General features: G+C 43.2%; 1 protein-coding gene across 5 annotated transcripts in view; it reads left to right on the forward strand.

Moving 5' to 3' along the window:
• Positions 1-12830, forward strand: part of VWC2L (von Willebrand factor C domain containing 2 like) — a 124032-nt gene that overhangs the window by 54399 nt on the left and 56803 nt on the right. Inside the window, exon 4 of one of the 5 annotated variants that reach the window (XM_084642943.1) lies at positions 9068-9112. The exons of the other annotated variants lie outside the window; for them this stretch is intronic. Within the exon in view, the coding sequence (XP_084499069.1) occupies positions 9068-9112 (45 nt within the window). The remainder of the gene's footprint in view (positions 1-9067; positions 9113-12830) is intronic. 5 annotated transcript variants of the gene reach the window in all.

Genomic DNA, 12830 nt, shown 5'->3' on the forward strand with positions numbered 1-12830 from the left:
GTCAACCTCTGAGGCTAGGACAAGAAGCAATAGGCTTAAATTGCAGCAAGGGTGGTTTAGGTTGGACTTCAGGAAAAACTACATATCGGGGTAGTTAAACACTCAAACCAATTGCCGATGAAGTGAGCTGTAGCTCATGAAAGCTTATGCTCAAATAAATTTGTTAGTCTCTAAGGTGCCACAAGAACTCCTTTTCTTTTTAGGGAGATTGTGTAGCTTTTCACAAGCAGGTTAGATAAACACCTGTCAGGGGATGGTCTAGATAATACTTAGTCTTGTCTTGAGTGCAGAGGACTGAACTAGAAGACCTCTTGAGATTCCTTCCAGCCCTTCAGGTCTATGAGTCTATCCAGAATGACAAAGGGTAGCAGAATCTGGTCCATAATGAATAATAATAAATTGACACAGTGTTGTATATTAAGGATATATGGCCTTATCTGGCATAATATTACTCAGACAAGTAATCCTTACTCACATGCAATTCCATCGACACTAATGGGAATACTTGCATAAATCAGGATTCCACACATGTATATGTGTTTGAAGGAGTAGAACCAAGAGTTTAATCTTTTTATTTATATTTCCTTTCTTTGGCTGTAAATGTTACTCATACATGTTGTTCATTTTGCCCCACTTTGTATTGTTACTGTTAACTTTATTAGTTTATTTCTAATTAGTTTACTTTACATGAAGTCAAAAAGAAAAGAAAATCTCTGCCGTATTTGATCAGCACCGTCCGTGCTATTAGAATTAATTTGAGGCTAGAGCTATTTAGACAAGTTTTTTAAAGCGTATTATTTATCTTCAAGGTTGTAATGGCCCAGAAGTAGCTTTTATTGCCTGCAGCTAAAATCTATCAATAATTCTTAAAATGAATATTCTTCACCTAAAATGTCGTGCCATCTGCAAAGGTATCTTATTACATCTTCTCACTTATGTATCCAGGCACATTTTGAAATACACGTGGTTTAACCAATAGACAGCTGTATGGTATGTGAGAGTGATGGTTTGCCTTGTAAATATATCTTTTAAGTGGGCATAGTAACAATCTGATTTTAAAAGTAATGCTGCTGACCTACATGGAAATTAGCTGCTTTTCAAATGGAAGTATCTTGACTACTTGTATATTTCTTAATAAAGAATAACATTTTAAAGCTGTCTACGGTATTTGAGCACCCTGTTCCCATTAAAATGAATAGGAAGTTGGTATGCAAATCCCCTAGGGGACTTTGGAGATGTCAGCCTGCATTTTATATAAAAACAATAGATTGATTCATCTCCCATTTGGGGCCTGATCCTGAGAAGCGCTGGGCACTTGGGCCCAGATCTTCAAAGGTATTTAGGTGCCTTACTCCCATCGTCCAGATTGTCAAAGGTAATGAATTATCTACATTCCATTTTAACTAGTGGGAGTTCAGTGCCTCTGTACCTTTGCACATCTGGGCCTTGATCTCCCACAGCTTTGATGTGAGTTGTTAGAGCTCAGCACTGTAATGCCATTTGATTAAGTGAAATACATTGCTCAGCCACTAGAAGTATGCAACTTAAGTAAGGGAATATTAATATGTTATTATTTATTTGTATTGAAGTAATGCTTAGGACCAGGAGCCCACTCTGCTTGGCGCTGTACAAACAGAACAAAAAGACAGCCCCTTCCCCCAAGATTTTACAGCCTGTGTAGTGTTGCTATTCTATTAATACTGCTCTTCACTTATCTAGCACCTTTCACCTGAGGATCTGAGTGTGAAAACCCTGATTAACCCTCACGATCCCAGTGAGAGGTGAGAAAGCGTGAGAGGATGGTCTGGGGCTTTGGGGGATTATGTACACCAGGGGAGGGTTCTTCCTCCTTTTCAGAGACGTCTCTATAGTTCACAAGGGCCAGATCCCTGAAAGGAACTCAGGGCTTCAATGCAATGCCCCATGTAGGTACCCTGCTGCCCCGTGGAATCCTTGGCCCCAAGGTAGGCCCCAGGCTCCCTTTACAAAGCCTGGAGAGAGCACAGTGACTTTGCAATAGCCAGCATGCTGAGCAGGGAGCTGCCTGAGCTAGCCAATAAAACATGCTGAGGAGAGGGGTGGGAATTAGGCCCCACCTCCCAAAGCGGGTTAAACATCTAACTCTGGGCTGGAGGAAGGTGCCTGTCTACACTCAGAATTCACAGCTGGGAACTGACCCGTTGTTGAAAAAAAACAAGCAGGAGGAGAAGGCAAAGTGGTGATGCCTCCCCAGTAGCTCAGTGATTAGCGCACTCACCTGGGCAGGGGGAGATTCCCAAGTTCAAGGCCTGGTGCAAATCTCCTGCATCCCAGGTAAGTGTTCTAAGGCCTGAGCTGTAGGGCGGGCTCCTCCTCAGGTATGTTTTGTGGGCCCCAATCCAACAGGAGTACTCTAAAGCAGACTGTGAGACCCTACCAGATTAGACCCTACAGATGAGGTAGGTGTGTGAAGATCCTGTGAGGGTGTAGGCACTGAGCAGCTTCCCTATGTCAGGATTTTGGCAGTTTTGCACGTGGCCAGCGGCAGAAAGTTAGGCAGGTAGGGGACTTTACCGTGGGAAACTTGGGTACTTAGGGAATTTTGGCACCTACAGGGTTAGGCAGAAGCTGATCAGGAGTTTTGAGGATCTCATTTTTGGACTTGGGCACCTGAGGTAGCAGATAGGCACCAAAATCCCATTGTGGATCTAGACCCCAAATTCTTATGTTGCATGAGTACAGATGAGTGAATATGAAAGATTGTCCTATCTCCCCCTGCCCCTTGGTTTTGGGTCTATTTTTTCTTAACCATTTTTCTGCTCTAACTCCTGTCCTGCTTTCTTTTGGGAGTCAACTGAGCCCAGAGAGTGCTGGCACCTGGGAACCAGTTGGATTGCTGGAACAATTATCCCAGAAAACACAGGGACTAATAGCCCAGGTTTAATCCTGAAAGGCCAAGTGAGGCTTATTAAGGAAGGCAGAGTCTGGGGCCAATCCAGACAGGAGAAGAACCAGATAAAACCAGCTCTCCTGAGTTTAAATGCTGGAAGCTGCAGGTAGTCTGAACCTGAATGCTGGGGCTGGTCATTGGAGGACTGCAGGCTGAAACCCCTGGCTGGTAAACCCGAATTTTGATTTTGGGGGCTAGATCCACGAAGGGGGCTTACTCAGTGGTGCAGTGGCTAGGATTTAGGCACGCTGCTGTTTAGTGGAATCCACAGCCCAGAGTTAGGTGCTCAAGCTCCAATCCAATGAAAAGTTTAGGCGCCTAAAAATGGGATTCACAGAAGCCAGCATCCTGAGCTGGAGTTGCCTAAACTAGCCATAGGAAAAGCTGAGGAGAGGGATGTGGCTTAAGCATCTCCCTGCCCCTCAAAAGGACTTAGGTACCTAACCCTGAGATGCGGGGAGATGCTTCCCTCTGCTTGGGACTCCCAGCTGTGAATGTTCTCCTGGAGTTAAATGCTTAAACCAGATCAGCTCTTTCTTGCCAAACGAACCCATGATGGTGATTTTGTGGTCTTCCCCCTGCGACTATATCTCGGTGGCTCGAGCCTTCAGCCAGGGTGTGGGAAACCTGGGTTCAAATCCCCACTCTCCTCCTCAGCTGGGTTTTGTGTGAGGCAGCCAGTCTCTGGGAGTCTACCAGATTGGGTCCTGCAGGCAAGTTAGGTGGAGGGGTGCCTTGTTTGTGGATCCTACCAGGCCTGAGGCACCAAGCAGCTTAGGGGGCTTTGCATATGCTCACTTTGCATATGTACTTAGGTGTCTAGGGAATTTAGGCAGCAGCAGAGAAGGGATTTTGAGGATCTAAACTTTGGATTGGGTACCTAAAGTGGCAGCTAGGCACCTAAATCCCATTGGGGATCTAGCCCCCGGTGTTTGTGTTTGGAATGTTTTGTGCACATCCTTTGCAAGCTTGGGGAAGGAGGAAGAAAGAAGGAGGAGCACCTGTGGTTATTGCTTTTGTAAAGCCAGACCGGCCCCTCATGTCGTTCCTGTGACAGACACTCTGCACCTTGGTTGTACACAGTGGGCAGATGTAGGGCAGCCATCACCTCTGCTTTACAAACTCATTGCAATCAGTTTGTTTGCAAATACTTTGCCTCATCCAAAACCCACTTAAGCGAGTGTGAATCTTTTCATGGCTTTCAGTGGACTTTGGATCAGGCCCTAGAAGAAAAAGAAGCTAACTTCACTGAAAAATTCATTCAGTTCAAATATTCACTTCAGCTCTAAGTGCTCCCAAACTCCGGCAACATTGTTATTTCAGGCATGTGCTCTTAACCAGAGCGTGTGAAATGCACCAGTCGGGGTAGCTATGTCTTCTTTGATATGGCCAGATCAGTTTAATTGTACTGCATAATCTGCAGTGGTCTTTGACCGTTAAAAAGATTCATTCCCTGTGTTCTGGTTTTTTGATAGTTTATTATCATTTCTCCTCTTCCTCCCCATAATGAGACGGCTGGAGTCTCCGGAGTGGAGTTATAACAAAGCAACAGCAACTCAGCAGAATCAGGCGGGTCCTGTGGGGTCCAACATCACAGCTCTTCTGAATGTTCTGCTTCTGCAGTTTCTTCCAGCTCTGGCTGGAGAAGCAGGAGCAAATGTGAAAATCAGAACAATTGCACTCGCTTCTTAGAGAGGCTTTACTGCACTGCAGTGTTTCCTGCTCTGAGGAGAGGGAACTCCAGAGATGCCATGGTAAATTTTATTCCCATGGCACAGTAAATGTTGGGGTTTTTTTCCCCAGTGATGATTTTGGTGGTGCGTTTTGCCACCCATCCTACCAGGAAGTCATGATGCAGTATTGCTGACAGCACAATCATTACCATGACAGCATGGTGTGATATTATCAATACAATTGTATCGATAACACCAAGGTGACTTCACTGTGGACTCAAACTCGATTAGGAACTGAATTGTGGAGAGGAAACCTCTTTCCCCCCCCCCCCCCGATAAAGTTTCCAATGAATAACCATGAGCCTGATTGGCTCCCACAGAAGCGGCTGAGAGTCTCTCCACTGGGAGCTGGGTAGGTAAGTATGAAAAATCGGGACAGGGGATGGGGGGCACCTATATAACCCAAAGCCCCAAATATCGGGACTGTCCCGATAAAATCAGGACATCTGGTCATCCTAGAGCTGGGTCAGGCCCAAAGGCAATGCAGAAAACTGTCGTCACAGAGTATTGCATTTGGGATAAATCTATTTGTAGCATCAGGGATATATGAAGGAATGAGGCGGGACCACGCTGTCTAAAAATCCAAGCAACTTTAGCCCTAACACAGCCGCGCCTGCCTCTTCCAGAGCTGGTGGCAGGCTGCACTACCCAGCCCAAGAACACTGTGGGTATCCGTGAGCTGCAGTGCTTCCCAGCCTGACTAGAAGATGCGCTAGGTCTGCTTGGCCCAGCATGCTAAAAGTAGCAGGGTAACACGGATGGTGGCTTGGGCTAGTAGCCTGGGGTCCGGGCGGGTTTGTTCTCAACTGGCTTGCCCATGCCGCTGTGGCTGTACCGCTAACTTTAGTGCACTTGCTCAAGCCGTGCCAACGCATGGCTGGCTACCAGTACTGGGACGCACGCTCTCAGCTGCAGTGTAGACATAGCCTTTGGGTCCATTTTTATTCTCCCAGCCTTCTCAAACCATGCACCTCTGCCATCTAGCTAACGAGGATGGGAGGCCCATTACTGTATTTTTCTCAGGTTTGCCTCGTCGTGAAAGGTTAAATTAACACCATGAACCACTTGCTTGTTGAGACCTATGGGACCCGTTTGATTAAGAGGCCAACCTTGCCCATACAATTCCCCTGGACATTGGTGGGAGTCGCATGAGCTTGAGCCTGACATGCCAAGCGATATCTAATACTAAGGGCCAAAACTGGTGTTGGATCCCCATTGGTGGCCCATGGGATGTCTGTGGTCAAGATTTGGTCTTGCTCCAATTAAACAAAAATCAGATCTTTTTTCTTGGTTTAAAGCTGAAAATTGTCTACCCTATTGTGGGACTTGTCGGAGCCAAGCAGGGTGGATGAGTCACACCGGGGTAAAGCAGGGATGTGTGCGTTTACATCAATTAAATCTCAATAACCAGTCAAGAGGATAATATGAATGTGAGGCCTGATCCAACAAGGAGCTGAGTATCTCCAAGAAGCTGAGTTGAGAGTACTCGGCTTCTTGGAGGATTGTCTCTTAGGACCCAGACATGAATTCCTGCTTCGTGCTCAGAACAAAACAAAGGAAATCACACAACTCCAAGCTGGGCCTTAAACTCATCTGTGAGATCCAGCAAATCTAGTTCAGAGGGTCATGCTGTCACCATTAGCTCTCTGATTCAAGCCCCATTACAGCTCATAACAGAGAAGGAATGCTGGTCGTGAAGGTGGGCAAAATATTGGAGTGAAATTCAAAATGTGAGAATGAAACAGAACACAACTAAAGTCAGAATTGCTTGCGCTTCCTTTAAAGATCAGCATCAGCTCTGAATGGGGTTGTTTCCACGGCCAAATGTTGCAGTTTTGCGTGTTCTTGCGACTGAATTACCATTTTTGTGAAATTTTAGAAAAACGCACACATTTTGGGGCACGAACATGGGCAAAATGAATTTGCAGGAGATTTCTCTGGCCTTTTTGTTGAGCTGTTTCCGCAAATTTGCACAGCCTTAGCCCCCTAGTCAGGAAAGTATTCCTGTTCAAGATGGAACATAAGGACATGCTTTAAATTAAGCACATACTTAAATATTGTCTTGGACAGGGATGGATTTAAGCACATGATTTAGTGCTCTCCTGAATTGTGGCCCTAATTCATAGCGTGCATGTATAGGCAACTTTCTTCCTGCCTTTCTCTACAGCAGTGGTGGAGAACGCCATAACCCTTGCTAGCAAACGGTGGCAAATATGTCCCTTTTTGAGTTATATGTGGTGCTGCGGAGCCATGGAGCAGCTTGTGTTGGTGCCATTACTTGGTAGGGAAAAGGTTCTGCTGGAGTGAAAGGCCACCCTGCAATGAAGAGGAAGGTTTCCAGAGTTCACACAACTCTAGTTTGCATAAGATTTCACCCATTTTTTTTTCCAAAAATGGAAACCCCAGTGCATGGATACCAAGAATAGTGCATTTACTACCAATCAGGAACATAATAAGGGTCACTAATTAGAACTGAGCAATCTGGAGGGATAGCTATGCTGGAGATGATCATACAGTCATACACCTGTGGGAAACATCCGAATACACGAGCAGCTTCGTTTGGGCTTGGAGGGATGGCATGCCTTTGCCATGTTACCTCAGACATGATGCTCAGGAATTGCCTGGGGAAAGGAACTTGGAGATGCAATTTTCCGCTGATCTGTTTTAAATGCTAAAAGCAGCAGCCTGTATTTAACTTCCTTTTGGAGTAGTAATCTGTATTCTGTGTGCACATCTCAAATCAAAATTTCCATTGGTAGAAGCCATCCTTCCTAAGCAGAGTGCTTTCAAATTGCATCTATAGATCTTCTTTGTACCAAAACATTTCTGGTTCAGTATCTAGTGCTGCCTGCATTTATGTCTCCTCATCAAATTAAGTAACTGTGCCATCAATAAAAAGGAGTAATGCAGTGTATTCCCTTAGGATGCCTTCCGTCCCTGATTTGTTTGGGGACTACTGCGCTTGATTAAGAATGATAACAAGCTATTGGTAATCTAAGTTTGATGCAAAGCAGCTAAGATTAAATCAATCTGTGTCAGTGGAAGGCAGATCATCATTTAGGAAATGCACGCTTATCCCCTATATTTATTAGCCTGAAATGCAGTGGACTCTTGAGGCTGCCTGGCAAATCACCATTGACGTGCCTTGGTCTAGCATCTGTTTCAGAAACTTTTCTTCATCAGAATATCTCTGTGAAAGCCACGTAGCAGAGGAATAACCAATGAAAACTGATGCCATTCAGGGCTAGGCTTCATACATGTATGTGTTAATAATTACAAAGATAGGGAAGATGAGATTTGAGATAATAACAGTGTTCTAGCAAAATGAAAGCAATACCCGTGCAGTTTGGTTAATAGACATCTGCTTCTGACTTTGGCTCATCACCCTGCATAGAATCTACAGCCTCAGAACCTTCTAATTAATTTGCTGTTCTTATACTAAACATATAGGCACCAGATCATTGGCTCCATTGTGGGTTGCTTTGGTGTAACTGAGAGCAGAATTTGGCTTATTGAGCCTGATTCTCATAAATATGGCCATACTGGGTCAGACCAATGGTCCATCCAGCCCAGTATCCTGTCTTCTGACTGGCCAGTGTCAGATGCTTCAGAAGGAATGAACAGAGCAGGGCATTTATCAAATGATCCATCCTGTCATCCAGTCCCACCTTCTGGCAGCCATAGGTTTAGGGACACCCGAAGCCATGGGGTTGTGTCCTTGACAGTCTTGGCTAATGGCCATTGACTTATATCCTCCATAAACTTACCCAATTCTTTTTTTGAACCCAGTTATACTTTTGGCCTTCACAACATCCCCTGGCAATGAGTTCCACAGGTTGACTGTGTGTTATGTGAAGAAGTACTTCCTTTTGTTTGTTTTAAACCTGTGGCCTATTAATTTCATCGGGTGACCTCTGGTTCTTGTGTTATGTGAAGGGGTAAATCACACTTCCTGATTCACTTTCTCCTCACCATTCATAATTTTATAGACTTCTGTCATATCCTCCCCCACCCTTAGTCCTCTCTTTTCTGAGACCGTGTCTACACTCCCACTTACGTTGCTCAGGAGTGTGAATATTCACTGGTGCCACTATAAGCTCTTTAGTGTAGACATAGGCCAAGATGAATAATCCTGGTATTTTTAACCTCCCCTCATGTGGAAACTGTTCCATGTCCCTAATCATATTGTTGCCTTTCTCTGTACTTTCTCCAATTCTAATATACCTTTTTGAGATGGGACAGCCAGAGCTGCACCCAGTATTCAAGGTGTGGGAGTACCATGGATTTATATCATGGCATTATGATATTTACTGGCTTATCTACCCTTTACTAATGATTCCTAACATTCTGTTTGCTTTTTTTTTCCTTTTTTTTTTTTTTTTGATGGCTGCTGCACATTGAGCAGATGTTTTCAGAGAACTATCCACGATGACTCCAAGATCTTTAAATGGTAACAACTCATCTAAACCCAATCATTTTGTATATACAGTTGGGATTGCTTTTCAAAGGGCATTACTTTACCCATTTATCAACACTGCATTTCATCTGCCATTTTGTTCCCAGTGACCCAATTTTGTGAGATCCCTTTGTGACTCTTCACAGTCAGCTTTGGACTTAATACAAATGTACAAACTTTGCCATCTCACTGTTTACCCCCTTTTCCAGATCATTTATTGAACAGCACTTTTCCCAGTATAGATCCTTGGGGGACTCTGCTATATACCCCTCCCCACTATGAAAACTGACCATTTATTCCTACCCTTTGTTTCCTATCTTTTAACCAACTACTGATCCATGACAGAACCTTCCCTCTTATCCCATGATTTTAAAGCTCCTTTACACAGCCTGAGTAGTACAAAGAGGCCTTAGAGTACATGAGAATCAGGACCATTGCGTTTGTTAACTGTCCTCAAATACAAGGTTGCGATGTTGCTTTGTTGGCCCTGATCCAGTTCCCGATTAAGTCAATGGAAAGACTCCCTTAGATTTGAATGGGAATTGGACTGAGCTTCCTCTTAATGATTTACACCTTAATTTGAGTAAACAACTTGGATTTCAAATAGATAAGGAAACTGCAAATAATTCTTTTACTTAGAGATAGTAACTCTTATGTAGCAGCTTCTTCAGTTGCCCTACAGAATAAATGAAAGCTAGAAAACCTCGCTGGAGAAGATGGGAAAACAATTTAAGATTAGTTTGTGGAGATTTATTTAGTTCCACTTACGCCAATATCCTCAATTAGTTTCTTACCTGGAACACTGGGCCCGCTGAAGTCAAGGGAAAGTTCAAAGCTCTTTGAAGTCAAAGGAAAGATCTCTACTGATTTCAGTGAGCTTTAGATTAGGCCTATTTTGTTGTGTCCAGAAAGGAACATAACAAAGATAAAACTAAAGGCCTGACTGCCCACTCTTCTGCACCTGCTGGTCATGTACATGGGCATAAAATGGATATAAAACAGTCAGACATTTGACCCCCCAACTTGCACTGATCACACAAAGTGTGGGGCAACGGTGTAGCAGGCCTTAAATCTTCATGATGGATTGGATGGGGCAGGAGATTGGTAATGGGACGCTAAGTCTTTCACCCCCTGGTCAGTAGGATGAATGTGACCCAAACTAGGAGTAGCTAAAATCCATTACTATGTGATGGCCTATTCAACACATGTTGGAAATCTCAGCTGTTAGGGAAGAGGGGGTCACATAACAAAAACCATCATCATGTTTGTCTTTAGTTAGCATCTTTTATTAGCACTTTCAGCAGAGAGGCCAAGGATCGAATGGGCATAGAAATTGAGCTTCTATGGGGCTTCCAGCGAGTCAGGAAATGTTGACTTGGCTTCCAAAACTTTTCTGGGCTCTTCCTGTTCCATGAATAAAGAGAGAATTGGGGCTTGAGGTGGTTGGGAAATTATTCCTTCCCTTTCCTTCCTTCCTTCAACAAAAAAAATATAGTCCTCAAAATTGTTTGGGTTCTTGTCAAAACAGCAACAATTTCAGTTGCTTGAAACAGTCTTGGAGTTTGGGGATTTTTTTTTTTTTTGACAAATCTTGACATTTCCACAGAAATGGAAAATTTTTTGCAAACATTTTAATTTTATCATTATTTTGTTATTATTTGCAGAAAAAATCTTTCAGTAAGAAACTTTCAACCAACTCTGTGCAAGCCTGTAGGGCTGTCAATCTCTCATCATTCAAGTTCTCTGAAAATTCCCAAAATTTAACCAAAATCATTTTGGGTTCACCCAAAAACAAATTTATTCAAAATTTTGGTGTATCTTAAAAAAAAAAAGTACATTTTAGGTTGAATTAAGCATTTTGTTTGAACCAAAATGATTTTTTTATATTTCAAGCTTTCTTTTCCATTTAAAAATAAAATTAAAGTAACTTTGAAACAAAAATATCATTTTGAATTAAAAAGTTGAAATGTTTCAAAAATCACAAAATTAAATGTTTAAACATTCAGGTTTTTTTGGTTTTTTTTTAGATTTTTTGGATTGAAACAATTTATTGAAATTGATGTGAATTGGTGAAATAGTTCAGTTCACCCATGTATGCCTTTTTTTGGCTGGAAAAGAACTTTTGGACTAAAAATCTCACCCAGCTCTGTTCAAGAGCATTGTTTGTCTTTTAAAAACCACTAATCACAGAACAAAGACTTAGTTTGGCTGGATGAGGAACAACTGCGTCTCCTGATTGGTGGCTTTCCCACAACAGTGGAAGGTTTTCATCCAGGAGGACGTGTTCTTGCCTCAATATTCTAATGCAAAGACTCTGGAGAAAAAACTTGGAAGGATTTGTAATGATTTAATCCATGCTGTCAGAGAGATAGAAGCATCCTCTTTCTCACGGGGATGCTTGCCAAAACAGCTCAGCTTTGCTTCACTTCCCAGTTTTCTCACCCATACCACTCTCAACACAAAAGGCTCTCACTTTCTTGGATCCCAGATGGCATGTCTGCATTCCTACCAGGGACTTCTATTGGTGGAAGCTAGACGTGAAGAGCAAGACTGCAATCAATCAGGTCTGCGTCTCGGGGTCTATAAGAGGGGATTTATTGTTTACGCTAGCAAGCAGGATTCACCTGCCTACGCTGAAAATATTTACATACAACGCACACGGCTTACAAGCTGTGGAGTTTTGAGGACTAGCATTTGTGGTGGCAGATGGGTTGGCAAAGATTTTGCCGACCACGTCAGAGATTTACACCAACCACAACACCCTGCTCCCTGCCATAGGCGGGGTTTAATTGGAAGCATTAAGACTGATGCAGTTTAGTGGATTTTAAACCTAAAATTTAGTCGCTTTTTACACCTCTGCCCCACCCTAAATAACTGCCGAATACAGACCGTTGATATGAACGCAGCATATTTTGAATAGATGCTGCACATTTCGCCTCTGAGGAGCTGCCATAGTTCAGAGAGGGTTCTGCTGGCCTGGGGAAGTTATTCTGTGGTTGGCAGGGAGAGGAAGGGACTGGGCACCTGAGCAGAGAGAGAGACTAGTAGATAGGCCTCCTGCCTTCCAGACCAGTGGCCTGTGTTCTCTTCCTACCTCGGTCACTGATCTTGGGTAAGTCCCTGTTTTCCTTTCTATGTGTAGAGAAGGGACTGTCTCTTGTTCTGTGTACATACAGAATGGGGCCCTGATCTCAGTTAGTATCTCCTGGTATTACCTTTGTACGCATAATAATATGGGGATAGTTGAAATCTCCCATTATTATTGGGGTTTTTTTCCTCTTGTTTCTCTCTCATCTCCCTGAACATTTTACTATCACAGCGACCATCCTATTGCTATACGCTTATTGTTCAAGCATGGAATTCTATCCATAGAGATTCTATTGTACAGCTTGATTCATTTAAGAGTTTTACTTTATTTGACTCTCGGCTTCTTTTCACACAGAGTGCCACGCCCCCACCAGCAAAAGCTACTGTGTCATTCCTATGTGTTTTGTACCCTGGTATTACTGTGTCCCATTGATTAGCATCAGAGAAACTTGGTGGAGTGATGCCTATTATAGCAATATCCTCAGTTAATACCAGGCACTCTAGTTCACCCACCTTAGTATTTAGATATCTAGCATTTGTATACAAGCACTTAAAAGATCAGTCAGTATTTAGTTGTCTGCCTTCATGTGATGTAATTGAATGGGACTCTTTTCCATTTCAGTTT

This window comes from Lepidochelys olivacea, assembly GCF_965140295.1.
Source record: "Lepidochelys olivacea isolate rLepOli2 genome assembly, chromosome: 11".
NCBI classification, from domain to species: domain Eukaryota; kingdom Metazoa; phylum Chordata; order Testudines; family Cheloniidae; genus Lepidochelys; species Lepidochelys olivacea.